The 17415-nt window shown below is 67.8% G+C and overlaps 1 protein-coding gene across 1 annotated transcript; it reads left to right on the forward strand.

The window, feature by feature from the left end:
- Positions 1-4: 4 nt before the first annotated feature.
- LOC308057711 (chromodomain-helicase-DNA-binding protein 3-like) lies at positions 5-16145 on the forward strand (the record flags this gene model as incomplete). Its single annotated transcript, XM_080411765.1, is given in 18 exon segments — positions 5-37; positions 1040-1097; positions 1100-1233; positions 2158-2217; positions 2219-2373; positions 5409-5540; positions 6462-6561; positions 7041-7232; positions 9278-9478; positions 10614-10751; positions 11211-11332; positions 12515-12688; positions 12793-12934; positions 13545-13676; positions 14189-14306; positions 15009-15133; positions 15527-15883; positions 16035-16145. Coding segments are annotated over 18 exon segments (2469 nt in total), but the record flags the coding sequence as incomplete, so codon positions are not given.
- Between the last annotated feature and the right edge of the window lie 1270 nt (positions 16146-17415).

The following is a 17415-nucleotide window of genomic DNA, read 5'->3' on the forward strand; positions in this document are numbered from 1 at the left end:
GGTCCCCAACGGCGAGTGGCTCTGTCCCCGCTGCACGGTACCGGGGGGGCGACCTGGGGGGGACGGGGACACGGGGGGGGGGGGACGGGGACGGACACGGGGACACGGACCTTGGGGGGATGGGGACAGGGACAGGACTTGATGGGGACGGGGCCAGGGATGGGGATGGGAATGGGGACAGGGACAGGATTTGAGGGGGACAAAGATAGGGACAGGGACAGGACTGAAGGGGGACAGAGACAGGACTTGGGGAGGGGGACAGGGACAGGACTGGATGGGGACAGGGCTGGGGATGGGGACAGGGACAGGGGTGGGGACAGGGACAGGAGTTGAGGGGGCAGGGCTGGCGACAGGGACAGGACTGGAGGGGGACAGAGACAGGACTTGGGGAGGGGGACAGGGACAGGACTGGATGGGGACAGGGCTGGGGATGGGGACAGGGACAGGGGTGGGGACAGGGACAGGAGTTGAGGGGCAGGGCTGGCGACAGGGACAGGACTGGAGGGGGACGGGTGGGGACAGGGACAGGACTGGAGGGGGCAGGGATGGGGACAGGGACAGGACTGGTGGGGACAGGGACAGGACTGGAGGGGGCAGGGATGGGGACAGGGACTGGACTGGAGGGGACAGGACTGGTGGGGACAGGGACAGGACTGGAGGGGGCAGGGCTGGGGACAGGGACAGGACTGGAGGGGGACAGGGCTGGGGACAGGGACAGGACTGGATGGGGACAAAGATGGGGACAGGGATGGGACTGGAGGGGGACAGCTCAAAGCTGAGGCCAGTGCCAGAGCCTGATGGGGACAGGGACAGTGACAATCTGTATCCGGTGGTGCTGGGGCCAGCACAGTGACACTGCCACCGCTCCTTGGGGACCAGGCGGGGGACAGCCACCCCTTGGGGTGGGACCCTGCCCCTCCCTCACCTGCACTGGGTGTCTGGGGGTGGTGGTGGTGGGTGGTGCTGTGTGTGACCCCCACCCCCGGTGACACGACGAGGTGGCTGTCCCCGCGTCCCCAACGCCGCTGTCCCCCCGCAGTGCCCGGTGCTGAAGGGGCGGGTGCAGAAGATCCTGTACTGGCGATGGGGGGAGCCGCCCCCCCCGTGGCTGCCCCCCCTGGCGCCCCCCCCGAGGGCCCCCCCCAGGCGCTGCAGGGCCGCTCCGAGCGGGAATTCTTCGTCAAGTGGGTCGGGCTCTCCTACTGGCACTGCTCCTGGATCAAGGAGCTCCAGGTATGGGGGGGGGGGGGGGACCCCCCGACCCCCCCGGGGGTCCTGGGGCTTGGGGGGGGCTGGTACATCCACGCTGGGGCCTGGTACTGGGGGGGGGGGGGGCGCTGGTACTGGGGGGAGGGGCTGGTACACCCACGCTGGGACCTGGTACTGGGGGGGGGGGGGGGCTGGTACGCTCACCTTCTCACCTTGGGGGTCTGGTACTGGGGGGGGGGGGGGGGGGGGGGGGGGGGGGGCTGGTACTGGGGGGAGGGGCTGGTATACCCACCCTGGGGGGCTGGTACACTGGGGGGAGGGGCTGGTACTGGGGGGAGGGGGTGGTACGCCCACCCTGGAGGGCTGGTACTGGGGGGAAGGGGGGGTCTGGTACTGGGGGGAGGGGCTGGTACGCCCACCCTGGGGGGCTGGTACACTGGGGCGGGGGGGGGGGCGATAGAGCCACCCTGTGGGGGGGTGTCTGATAGCCCACCCTGGGGGGTCCTGATACTGGGGGGGTCCAATGTCCCCAACCGGGAGGTTCCCCAGGACTGGGGACCCCCCAGTATCCCCAGTCGGGGGTCCCCAATATTTGGGACACCCCAATATAGTCAACTGGGGGCACCTGGGGGATTCCCCAAGACTGTGGACACCCCCCCCAGTATCCCCAGCTGTGGCTTCCACAGGCTTAGGGACCCCCCAGTAACACCAACTGGGGGGGTCCCCAGTCTTGGGGGCCCCCCAAGATCTCCCCCTTGGGGCCACCACCATCTTCAGGGCTCCCTATGGTCCCCACACCACCCCCACCCAGGGGCAGGGGGCGAGGGGCAGCCCCCCCATTCCCCCCCCCCTTTGTGAGGAGCCCTTGGGGGTAGGGTGGGGGTTGTGCTTGGCCTCCACCCCCCACCCCTAATTTGGGGGTGCCCCCCCCTTGCCCCCCCCCAACAGCTGGAGATCTTCCACCTGGTGATGTACCGCAACTACCAGCGCAAGAACGACATGGACGAGCCCCCCCCCCCTCGATTACGGCTCGGGGGACGATGACCCCAAAAGCGAGAAGCGGGGGGCAGGGGGGGACCCCCTTTTTGGGGGGATGGAGGAGCGTTTCTACCGCTACGGCATCAAACCCGAGTGGATGACGGTGCACCGCATCATCAACCACAGGTGGGGCAGCACCCACGGGTGCCGCGCGGCTCCGGGGGACCCCCGCAACACCCCCACCCCCCAAAAAAAACGGAGGGGACAAGGGGGCATCAGAATGGGCAGGGGAGCGCTGGGGGAGGGGTTTGGGGACACCGCTGGCACCTGTGGGGACAGTCTGCGCGCCCGTGGGTGCTCTGAGGGCATCCCCGAGTCCTCCAAGGACACCCCCGGCACCCATGGGTGTCCCCCAGCAGCCACAGGGCCCCCCCCCCCCAAATTGGGGCGGGATGGCTGGCATTGATGTGGGGCTGGGGGGGTGCCTGGGAGGGGTTTGGGGACACTGCAGGCACCCGTGGGGACACTCAGGGCACCCCTGGGTGCCTCCCTCCTCCCCCCCCTATTTGGAGCAGTCAGGCACTGTCCCCAGGTGACCCCATGCCCCTTCAGGGTGTCCCTGTCCCCAGGTGACCCCGTGTGCGCTCCGGGTGTCCCTGGCCCCAGATGACCCCACATCCTGCGTGTCCCTGTCCCCAGGTGACCCCGTGTGCCCTCCGGGTGTCCCTGGCCCCAGATGACCCCACGTCCTGCGTGTCCCTGTCCCCAGGTGACCCCGTGTGCCCTCCATGTGTCCCTGTCCCCAGGTGACCCCACGTCCTGCGTGTCCCTGTCCTCAGGTGACCCCCTGTGCCCTCCATGTGTCCCTGTCCCCAGGTGACCCCGTGTGCCCTCCATGTGTCCCTGTCCCCAGGTGACCCCGTGTGCCCTCCATGTGTCCCTGTCCCCAGGTGACCCCACGTCCTGCGTGTCCCTGTCCTCAGGTGACCCCCTGTGCCCTCCATGTGTCCCTGTCCCCAGATGACCCCACGTCCTGCGTGTCCCTGTCCCAAGGTGACCGCCTGTGCCCTCCGGGTGTCCCTGTCCCCAGGTGACCCCCTGTGCCCTCCATGTGTCCCTGTCCCCAGGTGACCCCACGTCCTGTGTGTCCCTGTCCCCAGGTGACCCCCTGTGCCCTCCGGGTGTCCCTGTCCCCAGGTGACCCCACGTCCTGCGTGTCCCTGTCCTCAGGTGACCCCGTGTGCCCTCCGTGTGTCCCTGTCCCCAGGTGACCCCCTGTGCCCTCCGCGTGTCCCTGTCCCCAAGTGGCCCCATGTGCCCTCCGCGTGTCCCTGTCCCCAAGTGGCCCCGTGTGCCCTCCGCGTGTCCTTGTTGCTGAGTGCCACCATGTCCTGTCTACATGTCCCCAGGCGACCCCATGTCTCGTGTGTGTCCCTGAGTGACCCCATGTCCCCTCTGTGTCCCCAGGTGACCTCGTGTCCCATCTGTGTGTCCCTGTCTGAGTGACCCCGTGTCCCCTCTGTGTCCCCAGGTGACACCGTGTCCCATCTGTGTGTCCCTGTCTGAGTGACCCCGTGTCCCCTCCATGTCCCCAGGTCACCCTGTGTCCTGTCCATCTGTCCCTGTCCCCAGGTGACCCAGTGTCCCCAGCTGACCCCGTGTCCTCTCTGCATGTCCTTGTCCCCATGTGACTCCATGTCTCTGGGTGACCTGTGCTGGTGTGTCCCCAGTGTCCCCCTCATGGCAGCTGATGATGACAGTGGGTGACCCCTGGTGACACTTGGGTGCCACCCACATGCCCTGCTGTCACTCATGCCCCAGTGGCACCTGGCAACACCCGCCTGGCCCTGCACGGCTCCTGGCTGTCCCCATGTCACCCAGGGGTGCCTGCTGTCACCCTTGGTTACCCCGTGTCCCCAGGGGTGCCTGCTGTCACCTGGAGGTGCCCAGTGTCCCCAGGGGTGCCTGCTGTCATCCAGGGGTGCCCAGTGTCCCCAGGAGTGCCTGCTGTCACCTGGAGGTGCCCAGTGTCCCCCCTGGGATGCCCAGTGTCCCCCTGTGTGCCTGCTGTCCTCCCAGGTCCCTGCTGCCCCTGTGGCACCCATTGTCTCTGGGTGCCCAGTGTCCCCCCGGGTGCCCAGTTGTCACCCCTGATCCCCATGGTGCCCATGTCTCTGGGTCCCCGAGGTCCCCCCCCCAGGTGCCACGTGTCCCCACGGTGCCCATGTCTCTGGATCCCTGAGGTCCCCCCAGGTGCCACGTGTCCCCACGGTGCCCGTGTCTCTGGGTCCCCGAGGTCCACCCCCCAGGTGCCACGTGTCCCCACGGTGCCCGTGTCTCTGGGTCCCCGAGGTCCACCCCCCAGGTGCCACGTGTCCCCACGGTGCCCGTGTCTCTGGGTCCCCGAGGTCCCCCCCCCAGGTGCCACGTGTCCCCACGGTGCCCGTGTCTCTGGGTCCCCGAGGTCCCCCCCCCAGGTGCCACGTGTCCCCACGGTGCCCGTGTCTCTGGGTCCCCGAGGTCCCCCCAGGTGCCACGTGTCCCCACGGTGCCCGTGTCTCTGGGTCCCCGAGGTTCCCCCCCCCCAGGTGCCACGTGTCCCCACGGTGCCCGTGTCTCTGGGTCCCCGAGGTCCCCCCCCCCAGGTGCCACGTGTCCCCACGGTGCCCGTGTCTCTGGGTCCCCGAGGTCCCCCCAGGTGCCACGTGTCCCCACGGTGCCCGTGTCTCTGGGTCCCCGAGGTCCCCCCAGGTGCCACGTGTCCCCACGGTGCCCGTGTCTCTGGGTCCCCGAGGTCCCCCCCCAGGTGCCACGTGTCCCCACGGTGCCCGTGTCTCTGGGTCCCCGAGGTCCCCCCCCCAGGTGCCATGTGTCCCCACAGTGCCCGTGTCTCTGGGTCCCCGAGGTCCCCCCCCAGGTGCCACGTGTCCCCACGGTGCCCGTGTCTCTGGGTCCCCGAGGTACCCCCCCCAGATGCCATGTGTCCCCACGGTGCCCGTGTCTCTGGGTCCCCGAGGTCCCCCCCCCAGGTGCCATGTGTCCCCACGGTGCCCGTGTCTCTGGGTCCCCGAGGTCCCCCCAGGTGCCACGTGTCCCCACGATACCCCTTGTCTCTGGGTGTCCATTGCCCCCTGCGGTGCCCGCTGTCCCCCGTGTGCCCGCTGTCCCCGCGTGCCCGCCGCGGTGCGGGGCGTGACGGGGCGTGCCGGCGTGCCGCGCAGCGTGGACCGCAAGGGGCAGTACCACTACCTGGTGAAGTGGCGGGACCTGCCCTACGACCAGGCCACCTGGGAGGAGGACGAGATGCCCATCCCCGACTACGACCTCCACAAGCTGGCCTACTGGAAGCACCGGTAAGGGACAGGGGACACGGGGGGACATGGGGACATGCCTACTGGAAGCACCAGTAAGGGACAGGGGACACGGGGGGACATGGGGATGTGCCTACTGGAAGCACCGGTAAGGGACAGGGGACACGGGGGGACATGGGGACGTGCCTACTGGAAGCACCGGTAAGGGACAGGGGACACGGGGCGGGGGGGGACATGGGGACGTGCCTACTGGAAGCACCGGTAAGGGACAGGGGACACGGGGCGGGGGGGGGACATGGGGACGTGCCTACTGGAAGCACCGGTAAGGGACAGGGGACACGGGGCGGGGGGGGACGTGGGGACGTGCCTACTGGAAGCACCGGTAAGGGACAGGGGACACGGGGCGGGGGGGGACATGGGGACGTGCCTACTGGAAGCACCGGTAAGGGACAGGGGACACAGGGGGACGTGGGGACGTGCCTACTGGAAGCACCGGTAAGGGACAGGGGACACGGGGGGACGTGGGGACGTGCCTACTGGAAGCACCGGTAAGGGATAGGGGACACGGGGGGACACGGGGCGTGGGGGGACATGGGGACGTGCCTACTGGAAGCACCGGTAAGGGACAGGGGACACGGGGGGACGTGGGGACGTGCCTACTGGAAGCACCGGTAAGGGACAGGGGACACGGGGGGACGTGGGGACGTGCCTACTGGAAGCACCGGTAAGGGACGGGGGACACGGGGGGACACAGGGACGTGCCTACTGGAAGCACCGGTAAGGGACGGGGGACATGGGGGGTGTCCCCATGTGTCCCCTAATGTTCTCATGCTGCCATCTGTCCCCGTGTTGTCCCCATGTCTGCATGTGTCCCATGTCCCTGTGTCCCCACCTCCATGTCCGTGTCCCCCACCTTGGCCCTGTACCCTCTCCCACTGTGTCCCCTTCATGTCCTGTCCCCAGGGAGGTGTTCATGGGGGAGGACCCGGCCCAGCCCCGGCGTTACAAGAAGAAGAAGAAGGAGACGCCGGGGGAGGGGCCCCCCGACTCCCCCACCAACGACGTGAGTGCCCCCCACCCCTGGGTGCCCCCCACCCCTGGGTGCCCCCCCCAGGACACTTGTGTCCCCTTCCTGGACACCTGGGTGTCCTGTCCCACGTCCCCTGCCCTCCCCATCCCCCCCCAAACCTGGGTCGCCCCCTGGTCCCTTGGGGCCCCCCCTGGCTGCCTGGGTGCCCCCCAGGACACTTGGGTGCCCTCCCTGGTCCCTTGGGTGCCCTCCCTGGTCCCTTGGGTGCCCTCCCTGGACACCTGGGTGTCCTGTCCCTTGTGCCCCCAACCCCAAACCTGGGTGCCCACCCCCTCAATCCCTTGTCCCCGCCCCCCCATGCCCCCCCCCCCACCCCCCCCCCCCGCTGTATCCCTGCGACCTCTGTGCCCCGTGGGTGGCAGGGGGCACCCGGTGGGGGTTGGGGGTGTATCCCAGCCCCCCGCTGCCCCCCCCCCCCCCCGCCCTCACCGCCCCCTCCCCCCGCCCCGCAGCCAACGGTGAAGTACGAGACGCAGCCGCGGTTCATCACGGCGACGGGCGGCACGCTGCACCTCTACCAGCTGGAGGGGCTGAACTGGCTGCGCTTCTCCTGGGCGCAGAGCACCGACACCATCCTGGCCGACGAGATGGGGCTGGGCAAGACCATCCAGACCATCGTCTTCCTCTACTCGCTCTACAAGGAGGTGAGCTGCCACCCGCCGTCACCCGGTGTCACCCGCCGCCACCCGGTGTCACCCCCCTGCGGCCCGCTGCCACCCGGTGTCACGCCCCTGAGCCCCGCTGCCACCCGCTGCAACCCCCCGGCACTCTCCTGGCCCTGGTGTGTTCTACTTGGCCCTGGTGTCACCACCGCCTGGCCCTGGTGTCATCCGCCTAGCCCTCAGTGTCACCTGCCTAGCCCTCAGTGTCACCCACCTGGCCCTGGTGTGTTCTACTTGGCCCTGATGTCACCACCGCCTGGCCCTGGTGTCACCCGCCTAGCCCTCAGTGTCACCCACCTGGCCCTGGTGTGTTCTACTTGGCCCTGGTGTCACCACCGCCTGGCCCTGGTGTCACCCGCCTAGCCCTCAGTGTCACCCACCTGGCCCTGGTGTGTTCTACTTGGCCCTGGTGTCACCACCGCCTGGCCCTGGTGTCACCCGCCTAGCCCTCAGTGTCACCCACCTGGCCCTGGTGTGTTCTACTTGGCCCTGGTGTCACCCACTTGGCTCTGGTGTGTTCTACCTGGCCCCCGGTGTCCCTGCCGCCTGGCCCCCAGTGTCACCCACTTGGCCCTGTTGTCCCTGCCGCCTGGCCCTGGTGTGTTCTACTTGGCCCTGGTGTCACCCACTTGGCCCTGGTGTCACCCATCTGGCTCTGGTGTGTTCTACTTGGCCCTGTTGTCCCTGCCACCTGGTCCCCAGTGTCACCCTCCTGGCCCTGGTGTCACCCTCCTGGCCCTGGTGTCACCCTCCTGGCCCTGGTGTCCCTGCCACCTGGTCCCCAATGTCACCCGCCTGGCCCCCGGTGTCACCCTCCTACCTGGCCCCCGGTGTCACCCACCTGGCCCTGGTGTCCCTGCCACCTGGTCCCCAGTGTCACCCACCTGGCCCTCATGTGACCTGCTGGGCCCCGGTGTCATTTGCCTGGTTCCTAGCGTCACCTTCCTGGCCCTGGTGTGGCCTACTTGGCTCTGGTGTCACCCACCTGGTCCTGGTGTGTCCTACCTCATCCCCAGTGTCACCTACCTGGCCCTGGTGTCACCTCTTCGGTCCCTGGTGTCACCTGCTGGGCTCTGGCATGTCCTGCTTGGCCCTGGTGTCCCTGCTGCCTAGTCCCTAGTGTCACCCCCCTGGCCCTGGTGTGTCCTACTTGGCCCTGGTGTCACCTGCCTGGCGCTGCTGTGTCCGACTCGACCCTGGTGTCACCCGCCTGGTTCACCAGTGTCACCTGCCTGGCTCTGGTGTCACTCACCTGGCCCTGGTGTGACCTACTTGGCCCCGGTGTCACTTCCCTGGCTTCAGTGCCACCTACTTGGCCCTGGTGTCACCCACCTGCTTCCTGGTGTCGCCTACTTGGCCCTGATGTCTCCGCCTTGGCCCCCATGTCACCCACCTGCTCCCCGGTGTCACCTGCCTGGCTGCTGGTGTCACCCACCTGCTCCCCGGTGTCACCTGCCTGGCTGCTGGTGTCACCTACTTGACACCTACTTGGCCCTGGTGTCACCCACCTGCTCCCTGGTGTCACCTACTTGGCCCCATTGTCACCTGCCTGGGCTCTGGTGTCACCTGCTGCTGGCATCAGCTCCTCCCTGTGTCCCTGCTGCCACCCAGGGGTGTCACCACGTCCCTGCCCATGTCCCGACGGGCAGCCCGGGGGTCTTGCTGCCACCTGAAATGTTTTTACACCCCCACAACCGCCCCACGCTGTCCCCACGTCCCTGTTTGTGTCCCCATGGCCATGCTGGCCTTGTGTGTCACGCTGTCCTCGCTTCCCTGTGTCACACCGTTCCCATGTCCCCCAGGGATCCTGTGCCACCCTGTCCCCCTGTCCCACCCTGTCCCCTGGTGTCCCCCTGTCCCCATGTGCGTCAGGGACCCTGTGCCACGCTGTCCCCCTGTGCCACCCTGTCCCCACATCCCCCAAGGACCCTGTCCCATGCCGCCCCGCCCCTCCCCCTGTGTCACACTGTCCCCACGTCCCCCAAGGGCCCCGTCCCCGTGTCCCCGTGTGACGCGCTGTCCCCCAGGGCCACACCAAGGGCCCGTTCCTCGTCAGCGCCCCGCTCTCCACCATCATCAACTGGGAGCGGGAGTTCCAGATGTGGGCCCCCGCCTTCTACGTTGTCACCTACACCGGGGACAAGGACAGCCGGGCCATCATCCGCGAGAACGAGTTCTCCTTCGACGACAACGCCATGAAGGGGGGCAAGAAGGCCTTCAAGATGAAGGTGAGCTGGGGGCTGGGGTCCCCTCGGGTGGGACACCTGGGTCCCTTTGGGGGGGGTCAGAGTGGCACCTGGAGACCTGGTCCCTTTGGGGGTGACAGGGGTGGGTGTACCTGGACACCTGGGTTCCTTTGGGGGTGCCGGGAAACCAGGGTCCCTTTGGGGGTGACAGGGGTGGGTGTACCTGGACACCTGGGTCCCTTTGGGGGTGACAAGGGGGGGTGCCGGGACACCAGGGTCCCTTTGGGGGTGACAGGGGTGGATGTACCTGGACACCTGGGTCCCTTTGGGGGTGACGGGACACCTGGTCCCTTTGGGGGTGACAAGAGGGGGTGCCGGGACACCAGGGTCCCTTTGGGGGTGACAGGGGTGGGTGTACCTGGCCACCTGGGTTCCTTTGGGGGTGCCGGGGCACCTGGGTCCCTTTGGGGGTGACAGGGGTGGGTGTACCTGGACCCCTGGGTCCCTTTGGGGGTGACAAGGGGGGCTGCATGGACCCCTGGGTCCCTTTGGGGGTGACAAGGGGGGGTGCCGGGACACCAGGGTCCCTTTGGGGGTGACAGGGGTGGGTGTACCTGGACACCTGGGTCCCTTTGGGGGTGACAGGGGTGGGCGTACCTGGACACCTGGGTCCCTTTGGGGGTGACAAGGGGGGGTGCCGGGACACCAGGGTCCCTTTGGGGGTAACAAGGGGTGGTGCCAGGACCCCTGGGTCCCTTTGGGGGTGACAGGGGTGGGTGTACCTGGACACCTGGGTTCCTTTGGGGGTGCCGGGACACCTGGGTCCCTTTGGGGGTGACAAGGGGGGGGCACCCTGATGCCTGGGTCCCTTTTGCGGGGTGGAGGGTACCTAGACAGGTGGGTCTCTGGGGTCTTGGGGTGCTGGGGGGGTCACCTGGGCACTCATGTCCCTGAGGGGGTGGGGATCAGGGTGCCATGGGTGGGGGGTCAGGGTGCCCCACACACCGGGGTGCCATGGGTGGGGGGTTCGGGGGGGGGGGGCGGGCCAGGGTGCCCCAGATGCCACGGTCCCAGCAGAGGGTGGGGGGCAGTGGGGGTGCAGGGAGAGGCAGCTGCCGGGGTGCCCCTGCGGCGGGGGTCCCGGGGGGGCACCCATGGGTGCTGACGGCCGCGGCAGCGGGAGGCGCAGGTGAAGTTCCACGTGTTGCTGACCTCCTACGAGCTGATCACCATCGACCAGGCGGCGCTGGGCTCCATCCGCTGGGCCTGCCTGGTGGTGGATGAGGCCCACCGCCTCAAAAACAACCAGTCCAAGGTGCCTGCACACTGGGGGGCCCGGGGGGGGGGCGGTGCTGGGGGTGGAGGGGGCCTGGGGAGGGGGCACCCAACTGCCTGGGGTCACTGGGAAGGGTGGCTGGATGCTGGGATGCCGCGGAAGGGTGACTTGGGACCCTGGGGAGGGGGCACCCAGATGCTGAGGTCCCTGTGGGGGGGGGCACTGGGGGCTTGGGACCCTGGGGAGGGGTAGCTGGGACCCTGGGGAGGGGGCACCCGGGCACCGGGGTCCTCAGGGTGGGGGGCACCCAGAGGCTGGGGTCCCTGGGTGCTATTGTGGGGTCGGGGGGAGCGTTCCCCAGATGCAGGGGTCCCGGGGTGCCCTGGGGGGGGGGGCGGGTGTCACTCCTGGGGTCCGCGGATGCCCTGGGGGTAGATGGGGGGTCGCTGCTGGACACGGGGGTCCATGGGTGACTCCCCCCCCCGCCCCCCCCCCCAGTTCTTTCGGGTGCTGAACGGGTACAAGATCGAGCACAAGCTCCTGCTGACGGGGACGCCGCTGCAGAACAACCTGGAGGAGCTGTTCCACCTTCTCAACTTCCTCACCCCCGAGCGCTTCAAGTACGGCCCCCCTGTCCCCTCCTGTCCCCCCCGTGTCCCCTCCTGTCCCCTCCCCTCTCCCCTGGGTCCCTCTGTGTCCCCCTGTCCCCTGGTGTGTGTACCCCGCCCCGGTGTCCCCTCCTGTCCCCTGCCCTCCCCCAGGGTCCCCCTGTGTCACTGGTGTGTCCCTGTGTCCCACTGTGTCCCCTCCTGTCCCCTGCCCTCCCCCAGGGTCCCCGTGTGTCACTGGTGTGTCCCTGTGTCCCACTGTGTCCCCTCCTGTCCCCTGCCCTCCCCCAGGGTCCCCCTGTGTCACTGGTGTGTCCCCTCCTGTCCCCTCCTGTCCCCTCCTGTCCCCTCCTGTCCCCTCCTGTCCCCTGCCCTCTCCCAGGGTCCCCCTGTGTCGCTGGTGCGTCCCTGTGTCCCCTCCTGTCCCCTCCTGTCCCCTGCCCTCTCCCAGGGTCCCCCTGTGTCGCTGGTGCGTCCCTGTGTCCCCTCCTGTCCCCTGCCCTCTCCCAGGGTCCCCCTGTGTCGCTGGTGTGTCCCTGTGTCCCCTCCTGTCCCCTGCCCTCTCCCAGGGTCCCCCTGTGTCGCTGGTGCGTCCCTGTGTCCCCTCCTGTCCCCCTGCCCTCTCCCAGGGTCCCCCTGTGTCGCTGGTGTGTCCCCCTTGTGTCCACCCACCCCCCCAGCCCCGCCCTGGTGTCCCGTCTTGTCCTCTGCCCTCTCCCAGGCTCCCTCTGCATCCCTGTCACTGGTGTGTCCTCTGGTGTCCCCTTCCCTCTCCCAGGGTCCCCCTGTGTCCCCTCCTGTCCCCTCCCCTCTCCTTGTGTCCCCTCCTGTTCCCTGCCCTCTCCCAGGGTCTCCCTGTGTCTCGGTCACTGGTGTGTCCCCACCTCTAGGGTTGTGTCACACCCCCCCCCCCCCCATCCATCCCCATGTCCCCCTGCTCCTCTGCCCCACCATGTCACAGCTGTCCCTGTGTCCCCCCGTGTCCCCAGTGTCCCCGAAAGCGCCATGTCAGGGCTGTCCCCATGCCCCCCCCCCCCCGCCCCGTCACCACCAGCCTTGCCCCCCCTGCGTCCCCACCCCGCAGCCATCCCCGTGTCTCCCCACACCACGGCCACCTCCATCCCCCTCCCCACATCCCTCTGTCCCCCCCGCCATGTCACACGGTGTCACCCCCCTCCCCCCCGCCCCCCCCAGCAACCTGGAGGGTTTCCTGGAGGAGTTCGCTGACATCTCCAAGGAGGACCAGATCAAGAAGCTCCACGACCTGCTGGGCCCCCACATGCTGCGGCGCCTCAAGGCCGACGTCTTCAAGAACATGCCGGCCAAGACCGAGCTCATCGTCCGCGTCGAGCTCAGCCCCATGCAGAAGTACGCGGGGGTGGGGGAGGGGAGGCACCCTGAGGCCTGGGTCCCCCGGGGTGGGGGGAGGGGCGGCCCCCCCGGAGGCCTGGGTCCCACCGAGCTCCCCGTAGGAAGTACTACAAGTACATCCTGACGCGCAACTTCGAGGCGCTGAACTCGCGGGGCGGCGGGAACCAGGTGTCGTTGCTCAACATCATGATGGACCTGAAGAAGTGCTGCAACCACCCCTACCTCTTCCCCGTCGCCGCCATGGTGGGGACCGCGGGGGGAGCGTGGGGACGTGGTGGGACATGGAGGGGTTGGAGGGACGTGGTGGGACATGGGGACATGGAAAGGTTGGAGGGACGTGGTGGGACATGGGGACACGGCAAGGTTGGAGGGACGTGGTGGGACATGGGGACACGGCAAGGTTGGAGGGACATGGTGGGACATGGGGACACGGCAAGGTTGGAGGGATGTGGTGGGACATGGGGACACGGAAAGGTTGAAGGGACGTGGAGGGACATGGGGACACGGAAAGGTTGGAGGGACGTGGTGGGACATGGGGACACGGAAAGGTTGGAGGGACGTGGTGGGACATGGGGACACGGCAAGGTTGGAGGGACGTGGTGGGACATGGGGACACGGAAAGGTTGGAGGGACGTGGTGGGACATGGGGACACGGCAAGGTTGGAGGGACGTGGTGGGACATGGGGACACGGAAAGGTTGGAGGGACGTGGTGGGACATGGGGACGTGGAGGGACATGGGGACACGGAAAGGTTGGAGGGACGTGGAGGGACATGGGGACACGGAAAGGTTGGAGGGACGTGGAGGGACATGGGGACACGGGGGTGGCAGCGAGGTGACACCCCTGTACCCAGGAGTCCCCGAAGCTGCCGAGTGGCGCCTACGAGGGGGGGGCCCTGATCAAGGCCTCGGGGAAGCTGCTGCTGCTGCAGAAGATGCTGCGGAAGCTGAAGGAGCAAAACCATCGGGTGCTCATCTTCTCCCAGGTGGGGCGGCCGGGACCGCCCCCCCACAGCACCCATGGGACACCCCCCCCCCAGCACCCATGGGACCCCCCACAGCCCCTGGGTGCTCATCTTCTCCCAGGTGGGGTGGTCGGGACCGCCCCCCCACAGCACCCATGGGACATCCCCCCCCAGCACCCACAGCCCCCCCGCAGCCCCTGGGTGCTCATCTTCTCCCAGGTGGGGCGGCTGGGACCCCCCCCCAGCACCCACCCCCCAGCCCCTGGGTGCTCATATCCCAGGTGGGGGGGCCAGGACCCCCCTTGACACCCAACCCCCTCAACCCCAGCCCACCTGGCTCCTCCCAGTCCAACCAGCCCCCCGCCCCATCCCAGCCCCCTAGTCTGACCAGTACTGGCTGCCCCCAGCTCCCCCTGTGTCCTCCTAGTCTGACCAGTCCCAGGTGCCCCCAGCACCCCTAGGCCCTCCCAGTCCTCCCAGTCCCAGGTCCCCGCAGCCCCCTTGGGTGCTCCCAGTCTAACCAGTGCCCGCAGATGACGAAGATGCTCGACCTGCTGGAGGATTTCCTGGACTACGAGGGCTACAAGTACGAGCGCATCGACGGGGGCATCACGGGGGCCCTGCGCCAGGAGGCCATCGACCGCTTCAACGGTAGGACCCCCGCATCTGGGGGGCACCCAGGGGTCCGGGGGGACACCCAGGCATGGGGGAGAGGGGCACCCAGGGGGGCAGGGGCCACCCATCCATCCAAGGGGGCACCCAGGCACTGGGGAGCGGGCACTCAGTGGTCCAGGGGGCACCCAAACATCTCGAGGGTACCCAGGCATTGGGGAGGGACCCCCAGATGTCTAGGGGGGTACCCAGCTGTTTGGGGGGACACACCCAGAAGTTAAGGGGGCACCCAAGGGTCCAGGGGGCACCCTGGTGTTGGGGAGGGACCCCCAGATGTCCGGGGGGGACCCAGATGTTTGGGTCAGGGGGGGAGGGGGAGGGGAGGGACACACAACCAGGGGTCTGAGGGGGTCACCCTGGTGTTTAGGGGGACCCAGGCATGCAGGGGGGGCACCCAAGTGTGAAGGGGGCGCACAGGCCTGGCAGGCTGGCAACACGCAGGCCCTGCATGCCTCCCCCACCCGGGGGGGCACATATCCCCCCCCCAACTTGGGGTGCTTTGAGGGGAGGGGGAGGATTTCCCTGGGTGCAGCAGCACTGGGGGGGGGAATGAAGCCGGGGGGTCTCTGGGCTGGGGGGCTGTGTGTCCCCCCCCGCCCCGATACTGAGGGGGTTTGGGGTTCCTGGGTGTGGGGGGCCGGGTTTGGGGGGTGCCCCCCCCCGCTGACGCCGGGGGGGCAGCGCCGGGGGCCCAGCAGTTCTGCTTCCTGCTGTCGACGCGGGCCGGGGGCCTCGGCATCAACCTGGCCACCGCCGACACCGTCGTCATCTTCGACTCCGACTGGAACCCCCACAACGACATCCAGGTCTGTCACCCGGCGGCACCTGTACGGTGTCACCCGTACGGTGTCACCCATCCCAGCACCCCATCCCCCACCCGATGTCACCCGCCCAGCACCCTGTCACCTGTACGGTGTCACCCATCTCAGCACCCCGTCCCCCACCCCGGCACCCTGTCACCTGTACGGTGTCACCCATCTTGGCACCCCGTCCCCCGCCCCAGCACCCTGTCACCTGTACGGTGTCACCTGCTTGGCACCCTGTCACTCACCCCGGCACCCTGTCACGTGTACGGTGTCACCCATCTCAGCACCCCGACCCCCACCCCAGCACCCTGTCACCTGTACGGTGTCCCCCACCCATCACCCTGTCCCCCACCACCACACTCCTTCCCCGCTGACGTGTCCCCGTCCCCGCAGGCCTTCAGCCGGGCGCACCGCATCGGCCAGGCCAACAAGGTGATGATCTACCGGTTCGTCACGCGCGCCTCGGTGGAGGAGCGCATCACCCAGGTGGCCAAGCGCAAGATGATGTTGACGCACCTGGTGGTGCGCCCGGGGCTGGGCTCCAAGGCCGGCTCCATGTCCAAGCAGGAGCTTGATGACATCCTCAAGTTTGGCACCGAGGAGCTCTTCAAGGATGAGAATGAGGGTCAGCACCGAGCGGGGCTGGGGGAGGGGTGGGATGGGGGGTGCTGGGCTTTGGGGGGGACGTGGGAGGCTGTGGTGGGGCTCGGTGAGGTGTGGTGGGTCATGGTAGGACTTGGGGAGGCTGCGGTGGGATGTGATGAGGTGTGGTGAGTCATGGTGGGACGTTGGAGGCTGAGTTGGGACGTGATGAGGTGTGGTGGGTCCTGGTAGGACTTGGGGAGGCTGCGGTGGGATGTGATGAGGTGTGGTGAGTCATGGTGGGACGTTGGAGGCTGAGTTGGGACGTGATGAGGTGTGGTGGGTCCTGGTAGGACTTGGGGAGGCTGCGGTGGGACGTAGGATGCTGTGGTGGGGCTTGATGGGATGTGGTTGATCAGGGTGGGACGTGGGAGGCGGTGGTGGGACTTGAGGAGCTGTGGTGGGTCACGGTGGGCTGTGGGAGGGCCATGGTAGGATGTGGGAGGTTACGGTGGGACATGGTGCGACATGATGAGACGTGGGAGGCCGTGGCAGGCCATGGAAGGTTCTGGTGGGTCGTGATGAGATGTGGCCTGTGGGAGGCCATGTTGGGACGTGGGAGGCCGTGGTGGGACGTGATGAGATGTGGTGAGATGTTTGAGGCCATAGTGGGCCGTGGCAGCCCATGGTGGGCTCTGACTGGGCTTGCAAAGCCAAGGTGGGATGCACAAGGTCATGATGGGTCACGCCGAGCTGTGGAGGGACGTTGGAGGTTGTGATGGGACATGTGAGGCCATGGCAGGACATGTGAGGTCATGACAGTTTATGCAAACCCATGGTAGAACGTGCAAGGTCATGATGAGGCCGTGGTGGGACACGTGAGGCTGTGGTGGGACACATGAGGTCACAGTAGGGCGGTGACAGGGCAATGAAAGCCGTGATGGGACATGCAAGAACATGGTGGGGCCGTGGTGGGACTTGTGAAGCCATGGTGGGACACATGAGGCCATGGTGGGACATGGGAGGCTGTGACAGAAGATGTGAGGCCACGATGGGGTGTGAGAGGCTGTGACAGGGCTGGGCTGGGACATGTCAGGTGGTGATCATGTGTGTGAGGCTGGGCTGGGCTGTTCCAGGCTGTGACAGTCCCATGTCACCGTGTGTCAGGACATGTTAGACCATGTCGAGCTATGTCAGCCCATGTTGTATCATGTTGGACCACCATGTTGAGCTGTGTTGGGCCATGTTGAGCCATGCTAGGTCATGTCAGACTGTGTTGGACCTTGCTGGACTGTGTTGGGCTGTGCTGAACCACATTGGACCATGTTGGGCTGTGTCAGGCCATGCTGGGCCATGTTGAGCTGTGTTGAACCATGTTGAGCCATGTTGGGCCAGGTTGGACTGTGCTGGGCCATGACAGGCCGTGGTGGACCACATTGGGCCATGCTGGGCCATACTAGGTCATGTTAGGCCGGGTTGGGCCACGTTGGGCCGGGTTGGGCCACGTTGGGCCGGGTCGGGCCACGTTGGGCCACTTTGGACCATGTTGAGTTGCGTCAGGCCATACTGGGCCGTGTTGGACCACGTTGGGCCACGTTGGACCATGTTGAGTTGCGTCAGGCCATGCTGGGCCGTGTTGGGCCACGTTGGACCGTGTTGAGATGCGTCAGGCCATGCTGGGCCGTGTTGGGCCACGTTGG

Source organism: Falco punctatus (genome assembly GCF_963210335.1).
Source record: "Falco punctatus genome assembly, contig: scaffold_299, whole genome shotgun sequence".
In the NCBI taxonomy this organism is placed as follows: Eukaryota; Metazoa; Chordata; class Aves; order Falconiformes; family Falconidae; genus Falco; species Falco punctatus.